At 35.3% G+C, this 24,718-nt stretch overlaps 1 protein-coding gene across 5 annotated transcripts in view; it reads left to right on the forward strand.

Annotated features, from left to right (window-relative positions):
• NCK1 (NCK adaptor protein 1) overlaps nt 1–24,718 on the forward strand; it is a 73,185-nt gene that overhangs the window by 37,905 nt on the left and 10,562 nt on the right. For all 5 annotated transcript variants that reach the window (XM_070576147.1, XM_070576148.1, XM_070576152.1 and 2 more), the window contains one exon: nt 8,604–8,847. In XM_070576147.1, coding sequence (XP_070432248.1) covers nt 8,622–8,847 — 226 coding nt within the window. In that variant the 5' untranslated portion in view covers nt 8,604–8,621. The remainder of the gene's footprint in view (nt 1–8,603; nt 8,848–24,718) is intronic.

A 24,718-nucleotide genomic window follows, 5' to 3' on the forward strand; every position in this document is an offset into this window, starting at 1 on the left:
CGTATCTACGAGACTCTTCACTGAAGCACTGTTTCATAGCAGAAGACTGGAAACAGTTCGTTGTCCATCAGTAAGAACTCGTCGAGGAAACTGTGATACTTCGATATCGATGAAATCCTGTGCAGTAGTTAGAACTAGTAAGTTATATTAGAAAAGAACTCTCAAATACTGCTATGGAATGATCTTCAGGATATGTTGTTATACTAAAAAAGGAAGGTTCAGACAGTATGCATAGTGTACCCCCCCCCCCCCCCGGGTGTGTATATGTGTTTCATTGTGAGGGGACATGAAAATTAGCCTTTTCAGTTTACATATGCCTTATATATTCAAAAAGAAATAAAAAGCTAAACTAAAACAAATAAAAAATGGTTATCCTATGGAGAGGGAGAGAAAAGAGAGAGAAGGTGAATATGGAAGCAGGCATCTTTGAATGTGCCTTGTTTGATAGTTTCTCTTTCAGAACTGTCTAAATGTTTCATGTAATTATGAAATAAAATTAAATTTAAAAAGGGAAAAATAGAGTAATCTCCAAAAAATGGAGACAAATGAATTTAGCTGTATAGCTAGTTGCTGTCATAACCACACAGAAGCATATATTCTGCCTTTCTTGTAGGGCTTGTATATTAGGAGAATTAAATACTAGTTAATGAAACAATGTTCTTCTTTCTAGAACAATCACATTTTCTCCTACGCCTCCACAGTTCTGCTGAAACTTTGATTTTAGCCATTAAGACGTATTTCACACTTCTTACCTCCAGAACTGTATGATAATAAATGTGTGTTGTTTTAAGTCACTAAGTTTGTGGTAATTTGTTAAAGCAGCATTAGGTACTGATGTCATTTGCTGTACAGAAGTTTAAACTTTTCATTTTATAGTTTCTAACACTGGGATTCTGGTAATAAAAGACTGCCTTGCATCAAGAATAGGAAAATATTGGGCCAGCCCCATGGCTGAGGGTTAAGTTTGAGCACTCCACTTCAGCGGCCCAAGGTTTCACCAGTTTGGATCCCCGGCATGGACCTAGCACCACTCCTCAGGCCGTGCTGAGGCGTGTCCCACATAGCACAACCAAAAGGACCTACACGTAGAATATACAACTGTTTACTGGGGGGCTTCCGGGAGAAGAAGGGGAAAAAAAAAAGATTGGCACCTGAGCTAACATCTGTTGCCAATCTTTGAAAAAAAAAGAATAGGAAAATATTTATATTTTATTTTTTGTTTTGCTTTTTTCTCGTTAGTCTATTTTATTTTAATTAAACTTTTAGTTTTGAGATAATTGTAGATCCACATGCAGTTATAAGAAATCTTACAGCTTACTGAGAGATCCAGTGTGTCTTTTACTTTTTCCCTCAGTGATAACATCTGGTAAAAGTGTAGTATAACAACCAGGATATTAATGTTGATACAGTTCAGATACAGAGCATTTCCATTACCACAAGAATCCCTCATGTTACCCTTTTATAACCACACCCACTTCCCTCCCACTCTCACCCCCTCTTTAACCCCAGGCAACTATGAATCTGTTTACCACTTCTGTAATTTTATCATTTCAAGAATGTCATATAAATGGAACTATACCTCTGGGATTGGCTTTTTTTTTTTCCACTCTGCGTAATTCCCTGGAGATATATCCAGGTTATTGCATGTATCAATCATTTTTTACCTTTTTATTACTGAATAGGAGTCTATGGTATGGATGTACCAGTTTGTTTAACCATTCGGCTGTTGAAGGACATTGGGTGGTTTACAGTTTTTGGCTATTACAAATAAACTTGCTGTAAACATTCATGTAAAATTTCTTATGTGAACATAAGTCTTCATTTCTCTGGGATAAATGCCCAGGAGTACAACTGCTGGGTTGTATGGGTGTCACATATTTAGTTTTACAAGAAACTGCTAAACTATTTTCCAGAGTATTTGCGCCATTTTACATTCTTGTCAGCAACGTGTGAGTGATCCAGTTTCAACATATCCTTATCAGTTTTTGATATTGTTACTGTTTAGCCATTCTGATGGGTGTGTAGTGATATCTCAATGTGGTTTTAATTTGCATTTTCTTAATAGCTACTGATGTTGAACCTCTTTTAATTCGCTTGTTTGCCAACTGTGTGTGTTTTTTTTAGTGAATGTCTCTTCATGTCTTTTACTCATTTTCTAATTGGTTTTGTTTTTGTACTGTTGAGTTTTTCCTTTTATGGATCTTGGTTTTGGCATCAAGTCTAAGAACTGACTAGCTCTGCATCCTGAAGATTTTCTCCTATGTATTTTTCTAAAAGTTTCATAGTTTTACATTTAAGGTTCTCATCCAATTTGAGTTAGTGTCTGTATAAGGTGTGAGATTAGGTCATTGTACCTTTGCCGATACCATATAATCTTGACTAATGTAGCTGCATAATGTTTTCCCTCACTTTATTCTAACTTTTAAAAATTGTTTTAGCTATTCTGGTTATCTTACCTTTCCATATACATTATGGAATAATGTCTATATATAGACAAAAAAATTTTGCTGGGATTTTGATAGGAATTATGTAAAGCTGATAATCTATTTGGGAAAAATTTATATCTTTACTATTTTGTCTTTGATTCCATAAACACTTTTATTTAGATCTTCTTTGATTTCTTTCATCTGCATTTTGTAATTTTCAACGTATAGTACTCTTCACATTTGGTTAGATTTACCCCTTTTTTATCCTTTTTTATTTGAGTGATTATAAATGGCATTGTATTTTTAATTTTGGCATCCATGTGTTCATTGCTAATATGTAAAAATACAGTTGATTTTTGCAGGTTGCTTGTGTCTTGCAGCCTTGCTGAATTCACTTACTAGTACTAGGCGGGTTTTTTTGTAGCTTCGTTGGAATCTTCTATGTAGTCAGTCATGTCATCTGCAAATAAGGAGAGTTTTATTCCTTTCTGATCTATATGCTGTTTATATCTTTCTTTTGCCTTACTGAACTGACTAAAACTTGTAACATTGTGTTGAATAAGAGTGGTGAGAGTGGATATCTTTGCCTTGTCCTTGATCTTGGAATGCATCTGTCTCTTACCGTTAAAATATGATGTTACCTGTAGGTATTTTTTTAGATGTTATTTATCAAGTTGAGAAAGTTCCCCTGTCTATTCCTGTTTTTCTGAGAGCGTTTATCATGGGTGTTGAATTTTGTCAAATGCTTTTTCTGCATCAAGTAATATGTTCATACAGTTTTTCTTAGCTTGTTAATGTGGTGGATTATACTGATTAATTTTTGAATATTGAACCAGCTTTGCATCCCTGGGAAAAAACCCCACTTGGTCATGGAGTATTAATTCTTTTTACATATTGCTGAATTCTATTTGCTGATATTTTGTTAAGCATTTTTGCATCTATATTCATGAGGGATATTGGTTAGTAATTTTCTCTTTTTGTACTGTCTTTGTTTAGTTTTGACATCAGGATAATACTAACTTCAAAGATAAATTGGGAAGTATTTCCCCCTCTGCTATTTTCTTGAAGAGATTATGTAGAATTGGTGTTAATTCTTTAAATAATTGGTGGAATTCTTCAGCAAAGCTCTCTGGACCTGGAGATTTCTTTTTTGGGGTGGAGTTTTTAAATTACAAATATAACTTCCTGAATGTTATAGGGCTATTCAAATGATCTATTTCATGTTGAGTGTGTTGTGGTAATTTGTGTTTTTTGAAGAATTGATCTGTTTCCTCCAAGTTGCAGAATTTGTGTGTGTAGAGTTGTTAGTAGCGTTCCCTTATTATCCTTTTGATGTCTGCAGGGACTGTAGCATATCTTCTATTTCATTTTTAATATTGTTTATTTGTGTGTTTTCTCTTTTTTTCTTGCTAGAGGTTTGTCAATTTTATTGATCTATTCAGAGAACCAGCTGTTTTTTTCATGATTTTTCTCTGTTTTCAGTTTCATTGATTTCTGCTTTTATCTTTATCATTTCTTTCCTTTTGCTGTAGGGTTATGTTGCTTTTTTTCCCCTCTAGGTTCTTGAGTTAGGATCTTAGATTACTGGTTTAAGACTTCTAATTAAATGCCTTTAGTGCTGTAACTCTCTCTCAGTGCTGCTTAGCTGTGTCCCACAAATTTTGATAGGTTATATTTTCATTTTCATTTCGATGTAATATTTGATTTTCCTTGAGACTTCCTCTTTGACCCATGGATTAGAAGTATGTTCCAAATATTTGGAGATTTTCCTGTTATCTTTCTATTATTGACTTCTAGTTTGATTCTTTTGTATTCAGAGAACATATTGTATGACTTCAGTTCTTTTAAATTTGTTGAGGTTTGTTTTATGGCCCAGGATATGGTCTATCTTGGTATTTGTTCCATGGACACTTGAACAGCATGTGTATTTTGCTGTTGTTTGAGTGGATTGTTCAGTAAATGTTGGTTAGATCCTCTTGGTTGAATGTGTTGCTGATTTCTTTTATATCCTTGCTGATTTTCTGTTTGGCTGATGGGTAGAAGTCCCGGATCCTTAATTGGCCCTTACTTATACCACCAGGTAGAGATGTTGAGGTGCCTTATTATAGCCTCTTGAGAGTAGGAAGTATAGCTTTCCTACTTGGTCTTTGCAGGAATGGATGGGGTCATTTTTTTCTGTAGTGTTTGACTGGAGTAGAGTGTTTAGTGTCTAAAAGTTTCCTGTCTTGCTAGGCTGTGCCTTTTTTGATCCATTGTCTGAAGAGCACTGGGTTTTGTTTGTTTTGTTTTGTTTTGTCTGTGCCTATTGGTATGTCTAGGTTGCCAATCTTCAGCTCAAAGTCTAGAATATATCAGACAAAAATAAGACTTCAGGATATGTCAGGCAAAAATAAAACTTAGGGGGTTCACCAGTATGTCATTCCTTGGGTCCTGAGGTCCTAGCTTATTTGCTGCCTTCTCTTTACCTTTCAAAGTTTTCTAATGTTTGTTTTATATATAACATCCAGGTTTTTAGTAGTACTTACTTGGATGAATAGGGAAAAGTACAACTACTCCCTCTTCCTGGAAGTAAAAGTCCTCTAATTTGCTTTTGTATGTAGTGTGAGGTAGGACTGGACTATGTTTTTCCCAAATAGACAGCTTTAGGCCTAGTGTCAGTTATTGAATAAGTCATTCTTCTCCAGTGATTTGAAATATCACCCCTGCTATAGATGGAATTCTCATATATTTGCATGTTTATACACACAGAGTAGAAGTTAACTGACTTGTCTGAATAACTAAATGCCTCCATTTCTGTTATCAAACAGTACAACCTGATGATACCCTTGACATTTGAGTTGAATCTGCTTACCAAGAGTTAGACGTACTGTTTCTTTCAGTTGTGCTTCATACTATAATTTGATATATTATATAAAACAAACAAAAATAGTGCTAAACAAGTTGTTGTGTGAAAACTAAGTTGATTGTTTTGGAAAGACTTATCAAAGGAGGTCACTTTAAAAAATTACTTGCTTTTGAAGTAGGTCTGGGTGAGACCACTGTAAATGTTTGAGGGGGAAGATACACGAAAATCCATTTTTTATTAAGTGCTTTGAAGTACTCCATCTACTTTAAAAAGCCAAAACTAGAACTCCCAGCTGGTACATTAGAGAAGAGGTTTCTAAAGCCCCCTGTATGTGGGTGTATCTATTTTTAGACCTCAATCTATATTCTACTAGTCTCTTTCACTCTGCACCAATATCATATTACTTTAAATTGCCTTAATGTTTTATTGCATTTTGATACTGATAGGGTACTTTTGCCTCTACAGTCTTGTGCCACATAATGACGTTTTGGTCAGTGACGGACAGCATCATTCTCCAGCTGGTGACAAGAGGCTGCAGTGGTTCTCTAGGCCTCACATCTGTCCATGACAAAATATAGAGACAGTCTTTTACTGTGTTTCTCAAGAGCCAGTCAGCTTTTCCCTGAAGTTTCTAGCGTAGTTTTCCTTGCATCCTATTGGCCTTAAGTGGGTTGATGTGGACAAACCTAGCAAGGGAGAGATTGTCATGATTGGCTTAGATAAGTGTTCTCAATCCTAGCTGTACAATAGCTTTTAAAAACACTGATGCCTGCGTGACGCTCGAGACTGATTAGAGTCTCTGAAATAGGGGCCCAAGCTCCTGTATTTTTTTTAAAGTTCCATAGTGATTCTCATTTGCATAAAGCCCTTTTTGATTAACCCAAATTCACCTTTGAAGCTAGAGTCAATCTCCCAAGTTGCATGGCTAAAAGAATAGCGAAGTGGTAACTAGAAGGATAATTGGGATCTTATTAGGAAGAGAAAATGAATGCTGGGTGTACAACCTACAGTGTCATTATACCAACTCTTATTTTTTCCAAAATATTATTTGCCGGTTTTATATGTTTACTTTTCTAGATAAATTTTAAAATCATTTTGTCAAGTTTCAAGATAAATTTCATTGAGATCTAGGATTAAATTTCATTAAATTTGTAGATTAATTATGGGGAAGTTCCCACAGGGAAGGAATCAGAGTCAGTGCCCAAGTATCCCTGGAAAAATCTCTTTGCTTTCCAGCGTCTCAGAAAGTCTGTCACTTGTTGTAATCTTTTACATCATGTGCTGTTAATTATTTAGACTTAGTTATAAGTTTTTATTTGGAAATAATTTCAAACAAAGATAAGTTACAAGAATACAAGTTAATTTTCTGGTTTCTCTCTGTTCATTATTGTTTGTTGAATACGACATCATCCTCTTTTTTAGCTTATTAGTTATTTTGCTGCTGTACATACTTGAGTCTATTTCAGAAGAATGTGTGGTAGGTTTTGAGGCCTTTCGGTGCCCCCCAAAAAGTATCTATCTTGTAGCTACGAAAGTGTCTACACTTGATTGCTAGTTGATGTTGAATTCTCTTCCCTGAGAACATTGAAGAACTCCTTCATTGTTGAGAAAAGAGAATGCTATTCATTATCCAAAATCAAAAGCTGAATATATTGGTTTGCTAAGCCTGGGGAAGCTGTTTATGTAAAATAATCTCTCTGAAGAAAGCAGAGAGCTGACCTCAGTTCAGGAATGAGTTAGGTTTGTAATTTTCCTTTCTTTGTTCTGAAAGTTTGTATAAATTGGAATATTTGTTCCTTTAATTTTAATGGGACTTACCTGTAAAACCATCTGGCCCTGGTGTTTTTGTTATGGGAAGATATCTTAATGACTGATTCGATTTTATTACTTGTGTTATTTTTATTTTTCTAGAAATTTGTACATTTTACTTGTTTTCAGAGTTATTGATAAAATTGTTTATAATATTGCCATGTCTTTTGAATGCTTGCAGCATCTAGAATTATTACTCCCTTTTCATTTTTTTTTAAATATATCCTTTTTTTCCCCTTCTTTTTTTGGTGAGGAGGATTGGCCCTGAGCTAACTAACATCTGTTGCCAATCTTCCTCTTTTTTCTCCTGAAAGCCCCTGTACATAGTTGTATATCCTGGTTGTAGGTCATTCTGGTTCTGCTATGTGTGGTACCACCACAGCATGGCCTGGTGAGCAGTATGTAGGTCCGTGTCCAGGATCTGAGCTGGTGAACCCTGGGCTGCCAGAGCAGAGTGTGTGCATTTAACCTCTTGGCCATGGGGCCAACCATTCCTTTTCATTTCTGATATTTGGGTGTGCTTTTTCCTTTTTTCATTATCAGTCTTGCCAGAACTGTGTCCATTTTGTTAGTCATAACAGAACTAACTTTTTGTTTTGTTGAGCCTTTATATCTGTTTTCTGTTTCATTAAATTCTACTTTTATTTGTATTGTTTCCTTTTTCTACTTTTCTTATATTCATCTATCTACTTTTCTCATTGCTTAAGACGGATGCTGAGTTCATCAATTTATTGTTAGCTTTTCTTATTTTTCTGATGAACTATTTACAACTAAGAATCTCCCTCTATATACTCCTTTTACTGCATCCCACAAGGTTGGCTGTATAGTCTTTTTATTATTTTACTTCTGAGTATTTTCAAAATTGTTATGACTTCTTCTTTGTCTCATGAGTTTTTAGAAGTTTCCAAACATGAAGTTTTTAAAAAGTTATCTTTTTGTTGTGGTTGTCAGAGAATATGGTTGTAGGATACTAAGTACATGAAAGTTGTTGAGACTTTCTTTATGCTGTAGCATTTGATCAATTTTTGTATATATTCTGTTTGTATTCTTCTGTTTGGAAGTAATATTTGGATATGTTTGTTAGATCAAACTTAATGGTCGTGATGTCAGTTCTTCTCTTACCTTACTAAATTTTTTGTCTCCTTGATTTATTATTGAGATAAATATGTCAAAAATCGTGCTCTGTGATGATGGATTTGTCAGTTTTTCCTTGTGGTTCCATCAGTCCATTTTGGAGCTATGTTAATGGATACATAGAAATTTAGCTGTTATGTATATTAAATAAAATTTTTTATCATTGTATGGCCAACTTTATAACTACTATTGATTTTGCTTTAACGTCCTTTTGTGTGTTATTCATATAGTTATACCAGTTTTGTTTTGATTAGAATTTACCTGGTGTATTTTTTTTCATATTTTTACTTTCAGCCCTTCAGTGCTCTTAGATTTTTAGGTGTGTCTCTTTTGAAAAGTAGACTACTACTACTTAAACCTTATAAAAAATATTTTCTATGTGTTTACAGTGCTGAAGCTGCTGAAAGATGGCAGAAGAAGTGGTGCTAGTAGCCAAATTCGATTATGTGGCCCAACAAGAACAAGAGCTGGACATTAAGAAGAATGAGAAATTGTGGCTTCTGGATGATTCTAAGTCCTGGTGGCGAGTTCGAAATTCCATGAATAAAATGGGTTTTGTGCCTTCTAACTATGTGGAAAGGAAAAACAGCGCTCGGAAAGCATCTATTGTAAAAAACCTAAAGGATACCTTAGGTAAGTTATTTTTGTATTAACACAACAACAGTGATACATTTTTTTTAAATGGATGTCAGAGCTTGGTTCTTTGTACAGAATTTTGGTGGCAGGCAGCGGAATTGACTAGAAAAGACCAAGAGTGGAATTTCAGCTAGGCAAGGTAAGTTTGGCTCATAGCAGGTGTTCAAGTTAGGAGACAAGTGAAGGTCAAAAGTGTTAGTGGGCAGTTTCTGTAAATCTACCTGGTGGATCTGGCCAGAGTTCAAGGGTCAAGCTACAGTGGTGCTAACAAGCAGAACTGACCTGATCTTTCAGCAGGGGCTCCGTGAACCACGGGTGCCTGTTGGAGTTTAGGCAAATTCTGCATCTAACTGAGACAGAGATAAATGAGTGAGATGCAGAATTGCCTCCTTGGCATTAAGACAACGTATTTTGTATGGCACATTGCCGTATTTTAACATCTAATGGCTCATATTTTGAACTTCACTTTTAAAAACAAACCATCATTTTATTCCTACATTTGAAACATGAGTTTTAAATTGTGGATCTTCAAGGTAGATTAGCATCTACAAAGCTGTTCTATTTTGTTTCTCTTTTTTCCCTTTCTTTCTTCTTCTAAACTGTAAAGTTTGTTTGTTTTTACTGGTCCTCTGTTAGGGCCAGAGATAGTAGAATCTGCCTCGGATGGGGCTTGGCTGAGCTGAGAGGAAGGAAGTATGTACAGATGAGGACTGGCCTCTCTTTTTCCCCTTTTAATTAAACTCTCCTTGGCTGACAGGAAGGAATTGGGAGGGACAGAATTTCAATTTTGGCATTCAGGCAAGCGTGCTGTTACTTAATAGTTCTTTTTATATATGTAGAAGAGAAAGTAAGATTTCTCTTTGCACAGGTAGTTTGGGAATAATGTGGCGTGATTGACAAATAATGAAATATTATTGACAAACTGCTTTATATTAGTTTTTGTTTCCTATTCAACATTATTGTTATTCTAGACTGGAATGTTCTTTCAATTATCAGCAATAGAAGACAAATCTTTTATGTTGTTAACCATTTGTAAGACAGCAAAAACTAAAATACAGTACAATTTAAAGTAAGATATAAAATATTGGAGTATCAGTTTCTGAGCTAAAAACATTTCCAGTATTCTAAAGGTAATTTAATGAATGAAGTTATTAGTCAGAATTTTCACCATGACATTTAACTGCTGTATCTGAGGTTACCTTTTTATGAAATTTTAAGGTTTTGCAAATAGGATCATTATTACTAGTTTTTAATATTAGTGTTTAAATGGAAGACAAATCAGGATGAGATTTTCCTTGAATAGCTGAAGAGACCAGAGTTAGATCCAGGAATACTTCTGATTTTGTACATACTGGACATTTATTTAAAGCATGTTGATTAGAGGTATTGGGGAAAATTAAGGTAATTTCTGTAAAGAAAGTATGCCTCATAGTGATGAAGGCACAGAAAAGACTAGGGCCACATCTAGAGAGAATTTTTTGTTCTTTTTTAAAAGGATGTTGGTATCCTCAGACTAGAGCAAATGTGACAGTAATTAACAAAAGATAGTGAAAAAAACTATTACAGAGCAAAGAGGAAAAATATCCCAGTTCCAGATATTATTGCATATAAAAAGCCAAAGTTAGATGCAATTATTATTATTTTTTTCGTACTCCTGGAACCCTTCCATACTATTTTCTGATACTATTGAGACAATTTTAGCAAGATTTTGTATCTATTTAAGTCCTAGGATATCTCTGTTAACTTTTTTACTATATTACAATTACTGCTACCTGTATTCCAGGGTACTTGGAAACATTCTGTTTTAAGTTAGCCTATATAATGATAGAAATCCAGCTTTTGTGTCAGATAGCCTCCCCTCCTTTCTCAGAATTTCTGAACCCCTTTTTAGTAACTTAAATGTCCCATGTAATTAATGAATCTGTTTTACAGTGATTGTGCTGGTGGAGACATTGTTTGAAAGTTAAGAAAGAAAAGGAGAGAACAAAGGAAAGCACGAAGACATGAATATATTTTCAACAATATTCAGTAGTTGAATATTGTTGGAAATATATATGTACCTTGAAGTTTCTTCCAAAATAGGTCTGAATAATTGGTCACATTTGTAGCCATCGTGATATGCTTGTTTTATAGGTTTTTTTCATAGTTCAGGGGGAGAAAGTTTTGGAAAGAGAGAACCCTCAAAAACTTTCTCTTGCCTGGGTGTTGGCCAAGTCACGTGGGCTGAGTGTGGGGAGTTTGAGTGTTGCCGATCAGGCCAGGAGCTCACTGAGAATTGAACTGTGTTAACAAACTGACAAAGGAGAACACAGGACTTTTATTCAAAGTGGATTGGTTAAACGTCTTTAAAGACTTTTTCAGTAAGTTAATCTGTTTGTTAAATCCATAGTTTAGTTTAGTTTTTTAATTAGATTTTTCACTTTTGTGAATTTAAGGGCAAACTGTACGGAGAGAGCCTGGTGGGTTTATATAAGCTGATGCTTTATGTTGTTTATGAAACATAAGCTAATTGATTGGCAGTACATCAAGTAACATTAGATTTGACTTGATAAGTAAAATAATTTTAAATTTTTTAGTATAAATTTTTAAATAAATAGGAAAGAGATGTAAATGATTTGAGTTTGGTGCAGTTAGTTCTAATTCAGTAACTTTGAATTTAGCATAGACACTTGAAGTGAATTAAATAAATTGTAAACATATTAAAAATAAGAGGAAAAAAAGGATTAGGTGAGCAAGTTCCTTCAGCCTCAACATTTGAATTAACATTGTTTTAGTACTTTTTACTTAGATTTTAGAGGAACTGTGCAGAAGATAACATTCAATAAAAGCACCAGTAAAGAGTATGTTTTGATTTAATCAGTGTAGGATGGCTAGAAGTTGCTGTTGTGGTAAATGTGAGATTTGATGTTTTGAAATGAGTTCTGAGAGCAGCTGCGTACAAAGAAAGTGATGAAAACATTGAAAGAAAATAGTGAATTCTTGGGATTGTTTTTGAGTTCAGGTCATAAAGTAATACTAATACTAACTTACAAGAGCCTAATTTATGTATCTGGTGATGGCCTTTTTATGATCTTATGATAGTGATCTTGATTTCATCTTTGATATTTGCTTGGTGTTTCTGGAAAAATGAACAGAGGAATTGTTAAAGAAGTCTCTTATGCATAAGGAGTCTAATGGGAAAAAAATGTAATCATGATATTAAGACTCCTTTGTGTCTTTAGTTAACTTTGGTAGCCAAGTGAATCCTTCTGGAAAATATCTCTTTTGTTTACTTTTGGGGGAGTTAGTAAATTTTTGGATCTATTTTTTGGGTTAGTTTTCCTTTTAAAAAGCCTGTTAATTTATTTATTCATTTATTTGTTTATCAGCATATTTTTATTGAGAGCCTACTGCAAGCCAGGCAAAAATCATAGAATGAAAAACAAATACTAACTCTCATGGAACTTAGATTCTGGTGGAGAGGTAGATGGTGGTTGTTGTTTATTATTAATAACACAGTGGGGCCAGCCCTGTGGCCCAGTGATTAAGTTCGCGTGCTCTGCTTCGGCGGTCCAGGGTTTCGCTGGTTTGGATTCTGGGCAAGGACATGGCACCGGTCATCAGGCCATGTTGAGATGGCGACCCACATGCCACAATTAGAAGGACCCACAGCTAAAGTATACAACTATGGGGCCGGCCTGGTGGTGCAGCGGTTAAGTTCACACCTTCCGCTTCTCGATGGCCCGGGGTTTGCCAGTTTGGATCCCAGGTGCGGACATGGCACCACTTGGCAAAAGCCATGCTGTGGTAGGTGTCTCACACATAAAGTAGAGGAAGATGGGCACAGATGTTAGCTCAGGGCCAGTCTTCCTCAGCAAAAAAGAGGAGGATTGGTAGTAGTTAGCTCAGGGCTAATCTTCCCCCCCCCAAAAAAAATATATATATACAACTATGTACTGGGGAGATTTGGGGAGAAAAAGCAAAATAATAATAATAGTAATAATACAGTGGATTTCATATCTAAGTTTGGTCAAAAGTGATATTGACCATAAATCAACCAGAAATGATATAAAAAGAATATATTGTATCATTGATACAGTGATTCAATAAATACCATTAATACAATATAAAACTATCATTTTCTCTATTGAGTCTTAGAAAGTTGATAAGCTTAAATACATTTCTAGACTGAGGGTCAGGATTTGAGATTTGTAACCAAAATATTCCTTTCCTCGCTATCTGCAGCAACCCAAAATTTATGTTCATTTTGCTTTGTGGCTTGTCAGAGTAGAGACAGTCTATTCACCCATCTGTTCCCTGAATGGACTTAAAAAGTAGAAGCAGCAATATATGTACTCCTTGTGTGGTAGCCGGAATACCCTTGAAAACAAAAAGGGCACAATGTTTTAGATGAAACAGAATCATCAAAAACAATAGTTTATGTTATTTCATGTAGATGAAATAAACAGATAAAAATACAAAAATTTGAATAAAAACCTGTCATGGAAAAACGCCATATATTTGTATTTAGAATTCATTAGTTCTGCTCCCAAATATGCCACTTATTAGCCATGCAGCCAAGGGTACATAACTAAACTTTCCTGATTTCCCTTTCCTTATTTGCAAAGGAGGGAGTTGGGCAAGACTAGATGATCCTGGAAAGTCCCTTCTAATTCTAATTATAGTCCTGGTAAACAACTGATCAGTCTTACATGTATCATAGGGAATCATGGGAAAATCCATGATGGGGAGAAACTGGTTTTGAAGAAATAGGAACTTAAGAACAGAATTATAGTTCCCTAAAGAATTAGAAGAATCAGCAGTACTTTCTTTGGCCTCATTTTCTTCAGCGTTTATTTATCCAGTGTTTTAGATGGAGGGAAAATGACATGCTTAATGTAAAGAAGACCTAATCCTGGAAGAATGACTAATACATTGAGTTCAGAAATATGTTTGAAAGCTAAAAGCTGAGCTAGAAATGAACAAGAGGAATAGGGACAGACGTTAATGTAAAATTCTACATTAAGTCTTTTAAAGAAATTGAAGACTGCTGAGAATCTGGCCTGGCAGCAGTTTACATGAGTAAAAGGTTTAGTAAGAGCTGCTGTGGTAATGTAGGTGATAAAAGAACTCAATACAGTTCATGATGGTGTTGATTCATATCCATGAGGTGCTCAGAGGAAGGGATGCAATAGCTTCCTTATGTGTGAGATGGCCAAGTAAAACATAGTTTGTGCACTTTGGATAGATGTACTTTAACGGTGGTACTGAGAAACTCACATGCTTCCAAATACTAGCATCCAGTAGATGAAGGATGGTTGCATAAGGAATAGATTTGCCTTAGGAGGGGACAGATATCATGTGAAGATAGAATATTCACAGTTCTTAACCAGATGCTAAAAAACCTTTTGAGGAGTTAATACATTGTTTTGCTCAAGAAACAGTGCTGTAGGAAGAGAGAAGACAGTGGATAGGAGTGAGGGGAAGACTGGAAGCTATACAGACACTTTCAGTTTTTTTAAACAAAGCTAACAATAAAAATGACTGCTTCAGAATTGTGTACATCCTCAGTGCTCAGAACTTTCCCTCCCAGCCCTGGCCAGGTCCAGCTGTATAATGCTATAATAAAAGTTGAAGTATTTTTGAAAAAGTAAATAGTAGAAGCACTAGGAGGAAGGAAAGTAATAGCTACCGTTGAGCGAGTGCCTGCTCTGTGCTATGCACTGTGCTGAGTGCTATGCATCTAAACTTTTAAAAATTCTTTATAAAAATTTTATGAGGTAGGTACTTATTACACACCACCATTTCACAAACAAAGAAACTGGAGTTTAAAGATTAAATAGTTCCACCAAGACCACATTAACCAGTAAGTAGCAGGACTAAAATTTAGCCTTGGAGTCTCTTTTGTTAGACTTTTCCTAGTGCACTATGACTAAAGAGTAAGGAAAGAATGAGAGTCAGATACACTATGGATTAGAAAGATTTGATGCAAAAGGGACTAATTGAGATTAGGAGGCTTGTGGTGAACCAACTGTGAAGTTGGGAAGGATTTAGAAAAGATGGTACATTGATCTGAGGGAGCCTGCTTGTTGTGGAATGATGTAATTGTTGCTGTTATACATTCATAATACATAATTGAGAAATTGAGAGATACTAATACTTTACATTTGTATAATTTTGTAAAGTACTTTTGCATGTTCTCTCTCATCGATAACAGGAGATTGGAAGGACCATTTTTTAGCAATAGAAACAAAGAACAATAAACAAGCCCTACCCAAAGAACTGTAAGCAAGGAAAAAAACAAGCTATTGATTATGCCTGCATTTGTCAGTCATTCACATGAGAAAGAGTAACAGGACACTTAATATGGGCCAGGCACCTGGGAATAGATAGAAAGGTGATTAAAAACATTGTTTCATCTCAAGGAAGCAAATATTGGTTTAGAGAGTGTTGAGTGTTTACAGTAAAAATATTTACAAAGAAAGGTAGTGGCACAAAGGAGGACTATCTCAACTCTGTTTTAGGGAGAGAGAGGGACATCTTCAGTGAGAAGATAGCTTGACTGAGTCTTGAAGAATGAGGATGGCAAGTGTTTTAGGCAGAAAAACATCATGTGCAACGGCTTAGAGCCTTGAAAGAGCGTCGTTTTTTTGGTAACTGAGAAGTTTCAGTGGCTGTTGTATTAGTTGAACAGGTACGAGGTTGAAGACATGCTCACAAGAGAGGTCATGGAGGGCTTTGTGTTGCATAGAAAACAAACATTCTAAGCTTACGTTCTTTCCCTGAAATATTTGTGGCCTCTAAGGTTAAAATAGGTTGTTTTTGGTGTTTTCCCACTGGGAACTTTAATTGTTGGGTCTGCCCAAAAATTCTTCATTCTTTTTTTGACAATGTGTAATTAGTCTTAGATGTTATCGTTTTCAGAACTTAAATCATTTTGGAACTAGCTTTTGTTTTCAGGTTTAAAACTTTGTATTTGCTTATATCAGTATTCAGTTTTAATCAACTTAAAAAACATTTATTGAGCATCTGCTATGTACACAGTTCTAAATAGTATAGAAATGCAGAAGATCAGTGAGACCGAATGCTCCTCTCCGGAAGCTTATGCTCTAGTAGATGAGCTTAAAAAGACAAACACAGGAAACGCTATCATACAAGCACCTCAGAAGTACAAAGTGCTATGGTGCTTAAAAAAGGAGAGCTTACATATCATTGGGGGTGAGGGTAGGAAGTGAAGGATGTTGAGAAACACAGACTGGGAAGATGAATAAAATAATAAAGTTGTTGTTTGAAATGGTGCTTCTTGAATGGGTAGATTTTTGAGAGGCAGAAGTTTTAATAAAGTTTTGGGAAGAAACTAGCAAACAGGGTAAATTAAGTCATGAAGGTGGGAACATTTTCTGTTAAGGGGGTTTAAGTAGCCCATTTTTATTAGGATTTGGGGTAGTTTTAGTGCAGGGCATTATAGAAAGATGCTTTTATTTAACATTTACTATATATGTACAGTGCTATTATTTTATTTTATTCAGTTCTCATACTGCTCTCATAGTAAGTTGTGTTTTGTCCGTTTCTAAGCTCAGAAAAGTGAAATAGCTTGCTCAAGATTCCAGAGTGGTGCAGCTGGGATTTGAACCCAAAGGCTGATTCAGGGTCTATGGTATTTTCGATAGTCTATACCATAAGACTGAAAAGGAAGGCTAAGGACATTCTGGATAGGGCTGTAGATTGTAGGCAGAGTATTTCTCTTAATTTGATAGGCAATGAAGAGCCACTGTTGTCTTTTGAGCAATATTGTCATGTGATTGCAGCTGTATTCATAAGAAGGTTAGACTGGATGATATGTGTGACAGGTAGAAGTGGGACAGATTGGATTAGCGAGGAAACTAGTTTAGAGAGTAGTGGAGGCTCAAGTACAATTAAGAGGCCTGAACTAGCGTGTGAATTGTGGGAATAGAAAGCGTTTGCAGAAAGGACATATGATGACTCTAAGGATTTGACTCTAAGGATATTTTTTTTGTTTGTTTTTTTATGAGGTAAAATTCATATAAAATTAACCATTTTAAAGTGTACAATTCAGTGATATTTAGTTCAATAACAATGTTGTGCAACCATCACATCTAATTCCAAACCATTTTTATCACTCCAAAAGGAAACCCTGTTCCCATCAGTCAGTCACTCCCCTTTCCTCCCTCCCTTCAGCCCCTGGCAACCGTTGATCTGCTTTCTGTGTGGTTTTACATATTCTGGTTGTTTCATATAAATGGAATCATACAACATGTGACCTTTTGTGTCTGTTTTTTTTCACTTAGCATACTGTTTTTGAGGTTCATCCATGTTGTAGCATGTATCACTACTTCATCCCTTTTATGGCTGCGTAATATTGCATTATATGGGTATACTACGTTTTGTTTATCCCTTCATCTGTATTGTGAACAGTGAAGCTATGAACATTTGTGTACAAGTATTTGTTTGAATACCTGTTTTCAGTTCTTTGGGGTGTATACCTAGGAGTGGAATTATTGGATCATATGGTAGTTCTGTTTAAAATTTTGAGGAACCATCAAACTGTTTTCCACAGCAGTTGCTCCATTTTAAATTTTGACCAGCACTGTAAGAGGGGTACCAGTTTCTCCCTCACCAGCACTTGTTATTTTCCTTTTTCGGTTTGGTTTTATTACAGCCATCCTAGTAGGTGTGAAGTGGTGTTTCATTATGGTTTTGATTTGCATTTCCCTAATGACTAGTGATATTGAGCATCTTTTGATGTGTTTTTTTGGTATTTGTATATCTTCATTGGAGAAGTGTTTATTCAAATCCTTTGCCCATTTTTGTTTTTCTTTTTGTTGTTGGGTTCTGAGTTCTTTATATGTTATGGATATAGACCCTTATCAGAATTATTTGCAAGTATTCTTTCCTAGTTCTGTAGGTTGTCTTTTCACTTTCTTGGTAGTATCCTTTGCACAAATGTTTTTTATTTTAATCAAGTGCAATTTATCTTTTTTTTTTTTTGGTTTCATGTGTTTTTGGTGTTAAATCTAACAATCCATTGCTAAATCCAAGGTCATGAAGACTTTCCTCTATGTTTTCTTCTGAGAGTTTTAAAGTTTTAACTCTTATAGTTGGGTCATTGATCCACTTTGAGTTAATTTTTGTATATGGTGTTAAGTAGAAGTCCAACTTCCTTCTTTTGCGTGTGGATCTCTAGTTGTCCCAGCATCATTTGTTGAAGAGACTATTCTTTCTTTCAGTAGATGGTCTTGGCACCCTTGTTGAAAATCAATTGACTACAGCTGTGTGGGTTAATTTTAGGACTCTCAGTTCTGTTCTATTGATAGGTCTATATGTCTGTCCTTTTATGTGAGTACCACACTGTTTTGATTACTCTGGTTTTGTAGTAAGTTTTGAAATTAGGAAGTGTGTCTTCCAACTTTGTTTTCCTTTTTCAAAATTGTTTTGTCTGTTTGGGGTCCCTTGCAATTCCATATAAATTTTAGGATCAGCTTTTTCATTTCTTCCCAAAAAAGGGTATTAGAACTTTGATAAGGATTACATTGAATTTGTGAATCACTTTGGATAGTGTTGCCATCTAAAAATAAGTCTTCAAATCCATAAACATAGACTGTCTTTCCATTTATTTAGATCTTTGCTTTCTTTCAGCAATATTTTGTTAGTATACAAGTCTTGTACCTCCTTGATTAAATTTATTCATATTTTATTCTTAATGCTATTTATAAATGGAATTGTTTTCTTAATTTCCTCTTCAGATTGTTCATTGCTAGCATATAGAAATACAACTGATTTTTGTGTGTTGGTTTTATATATTGCAACTTTGCTAAATTCATTTATTAGTTCTAACTTTTTTTTTTTTGATTCTTTAGTGTTTTCTGTATATAAGATCATGTCATCTGTGAATAAGGATTATTTTGCTTCTTCCTTTCCAGTTTGGATATCTTTTATTTCTTTTTCTTTCCTAATTGCTCTGGCTATCACTTCCAGTATAGTGTTGAATAGAAGTGGTGAAAGAGGGCATCCATGTCTTGTTCCTGACCTTAGGGGAAAGCTTTTTCACTCTTTCACCATTGAGTATGATAGTAAGTGTGGGTTTTTCATAAGTGCCCTTTATTATGTTGAGGAAATTCTCTTCCTAGTTTGCTGACTGTTTTTATTATGAAAAGGTGTTAGATTTTGTCCATTGCTTTTTCTACATCACTTGAAATAATCATGTGGGTTTTTTCCCCTTCATTCTATTAATGTGGTGTATAATGTTGATTTTCACACGTTAAACCACCCTTACATTCCCGGGACAAGTCCTACTTGGTCATGATATGCAGTCCTCTTAATATATTCAGTTTTGCTAGTATAGATGATTCTTACTTTTTACAGATTTCACATTTGTGAATTTCCTTACTTGCTAAAATTTGTTTGTAAGCCCCAAATTGATACTCACAGTGCTTTTGCAGACGTGCAGAATGCAAAAAATTTGAGTTGCTTGATACGCATGTTGCTGGTTGAGGTCAAACAAGGTGATGCTCTGCCTTTTTGTTTCAGCTCTCATACTGTAAATAAGTGTCCTTGTAAATAAGTGTCCTTGTCACCTTTTAGTGCCACTTTTTTGCACTTTTGTGCTTTTTTTTTTCTTTTTGGTAATTTTGCTGTTTAAAATGGCCCCCAAGCATAGTGCTGAAGTGTTGTCTAGTGTTCCTAAGCTCAGGAAAGGTGTGATTTGTCTTATGGAAAAAATATATGTGTTAGATATAAGCTTCATTCAGGCATGAATTATAGTGTTGATGTCCGTGAGTTCAATGTTAATGAATCAATTTATATTAAATAAAGTGTCTTTAAAGAGAAACACACATAAACAAGGTTATGTATTGATTGGTTGACAAAACTGTTGTGAACAAAGACTTTGGGAATTTGTGTGTTTTAGCAGTTCGTCCTTTTCGTCTAGGTCATCTAATTTATTGACATAGTTGTTCGTAGTGTTTTCTTACTCTTTTATTTCTGTAAGGTCTCTAGTAATGTATGTGGTCTCCATTAGTAATGTCTCCACTTCATTTCTGATTTTTGTAATTTGAGTCTTTTCTCTCTTTTCTTGGTCAGTCTAGCTAAAGATTTGTCAATTTTGCTGATAATTTTCAAAAACCAACTTTTGGTTTCATTGATTCTTTGTTGTTTTACTATTTTCTTTGTGTTTATCTCTGCTCTAATCTTTATTGTTTCTTTCTTTCTGCTGGGTTTGGGTTTATCTTGATCTTTTTCTAGTTCCTTAAGGAGTAAATTAGATTATTGATTTGAGATTGATATATATAATATGTTTTTTTGCTGAGGAAGATTTGCCCTGAGCTAACGTTTGTGACAGTCTTCCTCTGTTTTGTATGTGTGTCGCTGCCACATTTATCCAGGCCAGGGATCCGAATCTGCAAATGTGGGCCACTGAAGCAGAGCACACTGAACTTAACCACTACATCACGGGGCCAGCCTCTGATTTCCTTTTTTAGTGTAAGCTTTTAGAGCTCTCCTCTTTTTTTTTTCTCCTCCCCAAAGCCCCAGTACATAGTTGTATTTATTACCTAGTTGTAAGTCACTCTAGTTCTTCTATGTGGGATGCTGCCACAGCATGGCTCAATGAGCAGTGTGTAGGTCCACGCCCAGCATCTGAACTTGCAAACCCTGGGCCACTGAAGCGGAGCGTGTGAACTTAAGCACTCGGCCCCAGGGCTGTCACTGCTTTTAGAGCTTTAAATTTCCCTCTGAGCATTGTTTTTGCTGCAGTCTGTGGGTTTTGGTATGTTGTGTTTTCATTTTCATTTGTCTCAAAGTATTTTCTAATCCCACCTATAATTTCTTCTTTGACCCACCAGTTGTTTGTGTGTTGATTAATTTCCATATATTTGTGAATTTTCTAGTTTTCCTTTCTGTTATTTCTGGTTTTATTCCATTGTGTTAAAAAAAAAGATATTTAAATGATTTCAGTCTCTTTCTATTTATTGAGCTTGCTTTGTGGCCTAACATAACACTCTCTTGGAGAGTGTTCCATGTGCACTGGAGAAGAATGTGTCTTCTGCTGTTGTTTTGTAGTGTTCAGTATGTGTCTGTAGGTCTAACTGGTTTATAGTGTTTTTCAAGTCCTCTATTTCCTTAATGATCTTTTGTCTAGTTCTCTCCGTTATTGAAAGTGAGGTATTGAAGTCACCAACTATATTGTAGAACTGTCAATTTCTCCTTTAATTCTGTCAGTTTTTGCTTTATATGTCTTGGGGCTTTGTTCTTAGGTGTGTATATATTTATAATTGTTGTATCGTCTTGATGAATTGACTGTTATCAGTATATAATGTCCTTCTTTGTCTCTTGTTAACAACTTTTGTCTTGAAGTCTATGTTGTCTGATACTCATATAGCCACCCCAGCTCTCTTTTGGTTACCATATTCACCGAATGTCTTTTACTAGCTTTTCACTTTCAAACCTATTTGCATCTTTGGATCTAAACTTAGTATCTTGTAGATAGCATGAATTTGGATCATGTTTTTAAATCCTTTCTGCCAGTCTCTGCCTTTTAATCTAATATTTTAATCCATTTACATTTCAAGTAATTACTGGTAAGGAAGGCATTCTGCTATTTTATTTGTTTTCTATATGTCTTATACCTTTTGTCCCCTTAGTTCCTCTAATAGTACCTTCTTTTGTAATTGATTTTTTTCCTGTTATACCATTTTGTTTCCCTTCATTTCTTTTTTGTAAATTGTTTAGTATTTCCTTAGTGATTACTCTGGAAGTTACAATTAACATAACTTTAAAAAAAAATTTTTTTTTATTAAGGTTATGAAAGTTAACATCCTTGTGAAATTACAGTTGTACATCATTATTAGTCATGTTGTAGGTACACCACTTCACCCCTAGTGCCCTCCCCCCACCCCCCTTTTCCCTGGCAACCACCATTCAGTTCTCTTTGTCCATGTGTTAACTACCACCTATGAGTGGAGTCATACAGAGTTCGTCTTTCTCTGTCTGGCTTATTTCACTCAACATAATACTCTCAAGGTCTGTCCATGTTGTTGTGAATGGGATGACTTTGTCCTTTTTTATGGCTGAGTAGTATTCCATCGTGTATATATACCACATCTTCTTTATCCAGTCATCAGTTGCTGGACACTTAGGTTGGTTCCATGACTTGGCTATTGTGAATAATGCTGCGATGAACATAGGGGTGCATGGAACTTTTGGAATTGCTGATTTCAGGTTCTTAGGATAGATACCCAGTAGTGGGATGGCTGGGTCATAGGTATTTCTATTCTTAACTTTTTGAGGAATCTCCATACTGTTTTCCATAGTGGCTGCACCAGTTTGCATTCCCAGCAACAGTGTATGAGGGTTCCCTTTTCTCCACAGCCTCTCCAACCTTTGTCACTCTTGGTTTTAGATGTTTTTGCCATTCTAACAGGTGTAAGGTGATATCTTAGTGTAGTTTTGATTTGCTTTTCCCTGTGTAGTTTTGATTTGCATTTCCCTGATGATTAGTGATGATGAGCATCTTTTCATGTGTCTATTGGCCATCCATATATCTTCTTTGGAGAAATGTCTGTTCATGTCCCCTGCCCATTTTGTAATTGGGTTGTTTGATTTCTTATTGTTGAATTGTGTGAGTTCTTTGTATATTATAGAGATTAACCCTTTGTCAGATAAATAACTTGTGAATATTTTTTCCCAATTAGTGGGCTGTTTTTTGTTTCAATCCTGTTTTCCCTTGCCTTGAAGAAGCTCTTTAGTCTGATGAAGTCCCATTTGTTTATTCTTTCTATTGTTTCCCTCATGTGAGGGGTTATAGTGTCCGAAAAGATTCTTTTGAAGCTGATGTCAAAGAGTGTACTGCCGATACTCTCTTCTAGAAGACTTATTGTTTCCGGCCTAATCTTTAGGTCTTTGATCCATTTTGAGTTTGTTTTAGTAAATGGTGAAAAAGAATGGTTGATTTTCATTCTTTTACATGTGGCTGTCCACTTTTCCCAGCACCATTTGTTGAGGAGACTTTCTTTCCTCCATTGTAGGCCCTCAGCTCCTTTGTCAAAGATTAGCTGTCCATAGATGTGTGGTTTTATTTCTGGGCTTTCAATTCTGTTCCATTGATCTGTGCATCTGTTTTTGTACCAGTATCATGCTGTTTTGATTACTGTAGCTTTGTAGTATGTTTTGAAGTCAGGGATTGTGATGCCTCCAGCTTTGCTCTTCTTTCTCAGGATTGCTTTAGCAATTCAGGGTCTTTTGTTGCCCCATATGAATTTTAGGATTCTTTGTTCAATTTCTGTAAAGAATGACATTGGAATTCTGATTGGGATAGCGTTGAATCTGTAGATTGCTTTAGGTAGTATGGACGTTTTAACTATGTTTATTCTTCCAATCCATGTGCATGGAATGTCTTTCCATCTCTTTATGTCATCGTCGATTTCTTTCAAGAAGGTCTTGTGGTTTTTGTTGTATAGATCTTTCACTTCCTTGGTTAAATTTATCCCAAGGTATTTTATTCATTTTGTTGCAATTGTGAATGGGATTGAGTTCTTGAGATCTTTTTCTGTTAGTTCATTGTTAGCATATAGAAATGCTACTGATTTATGTATGTTGTCTATATACCCTGCAACTTTGCTGTAGTTGTTGATTGTTTCTAATAGTTTTTCTATGGATTCTTTGGGGTTTTCTATATATAAGATCATGTCGTCTGCAAACAGCGAGAGTTTAACTTCTTCGTTGCCTGTTTGGATTCCTTTTATTTCTTTTTCCTGCCGAATAGCTCTGGCCAAAACCTCCAGTACTATGTTGAATAAGAGTGGTGAAAGTGGGCACCCTTGTCTTGTTCCTGTTCTGAGAGAGATGGGTTTCAGTTTTTGTCTGTTGAGTATGATGTTGGCTGTGGGTTTGTCATATATGGCCTTTATTATGTTGAGGTACTTTCCTTCTATACCTATTTTATTGAGGGTTTTTATCATAAATGGATGTTGGATCTTATCGAATGCTTTCTCTGCATCTATTGAGATGATCATGTGGTTTTTGTTTCTCGTTTTGTTAATGTAGTGAATCACGTTGATTGACTTGCAGATGTTGAACCATCCCTGTGTCCCTGGTATAAATCCCACTTGATCATGGTGTATAATCTTTTTGATGTATTGCTGTATTCGGTTTGCCAAAATTTTGTTGAGGATCAGTGATATTGGCCTGTAGTTTTCCTTCTTTGTGTTGTCCTTGTCAGGTTTGGGGATCAGAGTGATGTTGGCTTCATAGAATGTATTAGGGAGTGCTCCATCTTCCTCTATTTTCTGGAATAGTTTGAGAAGGATCGTTATTAAATCTTCTTTGAATGTTTGGTAGAATTCTCCAGAGAAGCCCTCTGGTCCTGGACACTTATTTTTGGGGAGGTTTTTGATTACTGTATCTATTTCTTTACTTGTGATTGGTCTATTCAGATTCTCTATTTCTTCCTGATTCAGTTTGGGTAGGTTGTATGAGTCTAGAAATTTATCCATTTCTTCTAGGTTGTTCAATTTGTTGGCATATAGTTTTTCATAGTAATCTCTTATGATCCTTTGTATTTCTTCGTTATCTGTTGTGATTTCTCCTTTCTCGTTTCTAATTTTATTTATTTGAGACTTGTCTCTTTTTTTTTTTTAGTGAGTCTGGCTAAGGGTTTGTCAATTTTGTTAATTTTTTCGAAGAACCAACTCTTTGTTTCATTGATCCTTTCTACTGTCTTTTTTGTTTCACTATCATTTATTTCCGCTCTAATTTTTATTATTTCCCTCCTTCTACTGACTTTGGGCTTTGTTTGTTCTTTTTCTAATTCCGTTAGGTGTTGTTTGAGGTTGTTTATGTAAGATTTTTCTTGCTTATTGAGGTGAGCCTGTAT

Source organism: Equus przewalskii, chromosome 15 (assembly GCF_037783145.1).
Source record: "Equus przewalskii isolate Varuska chromosome 15, EquPr2, whole genome shotgun sequence".
Taxonomy (NCBI): Eukaryota; Metazoa; Chordata; class Mammalia; order Perissodactyla; family Equidae; genus Equus; species Equus przewalskii.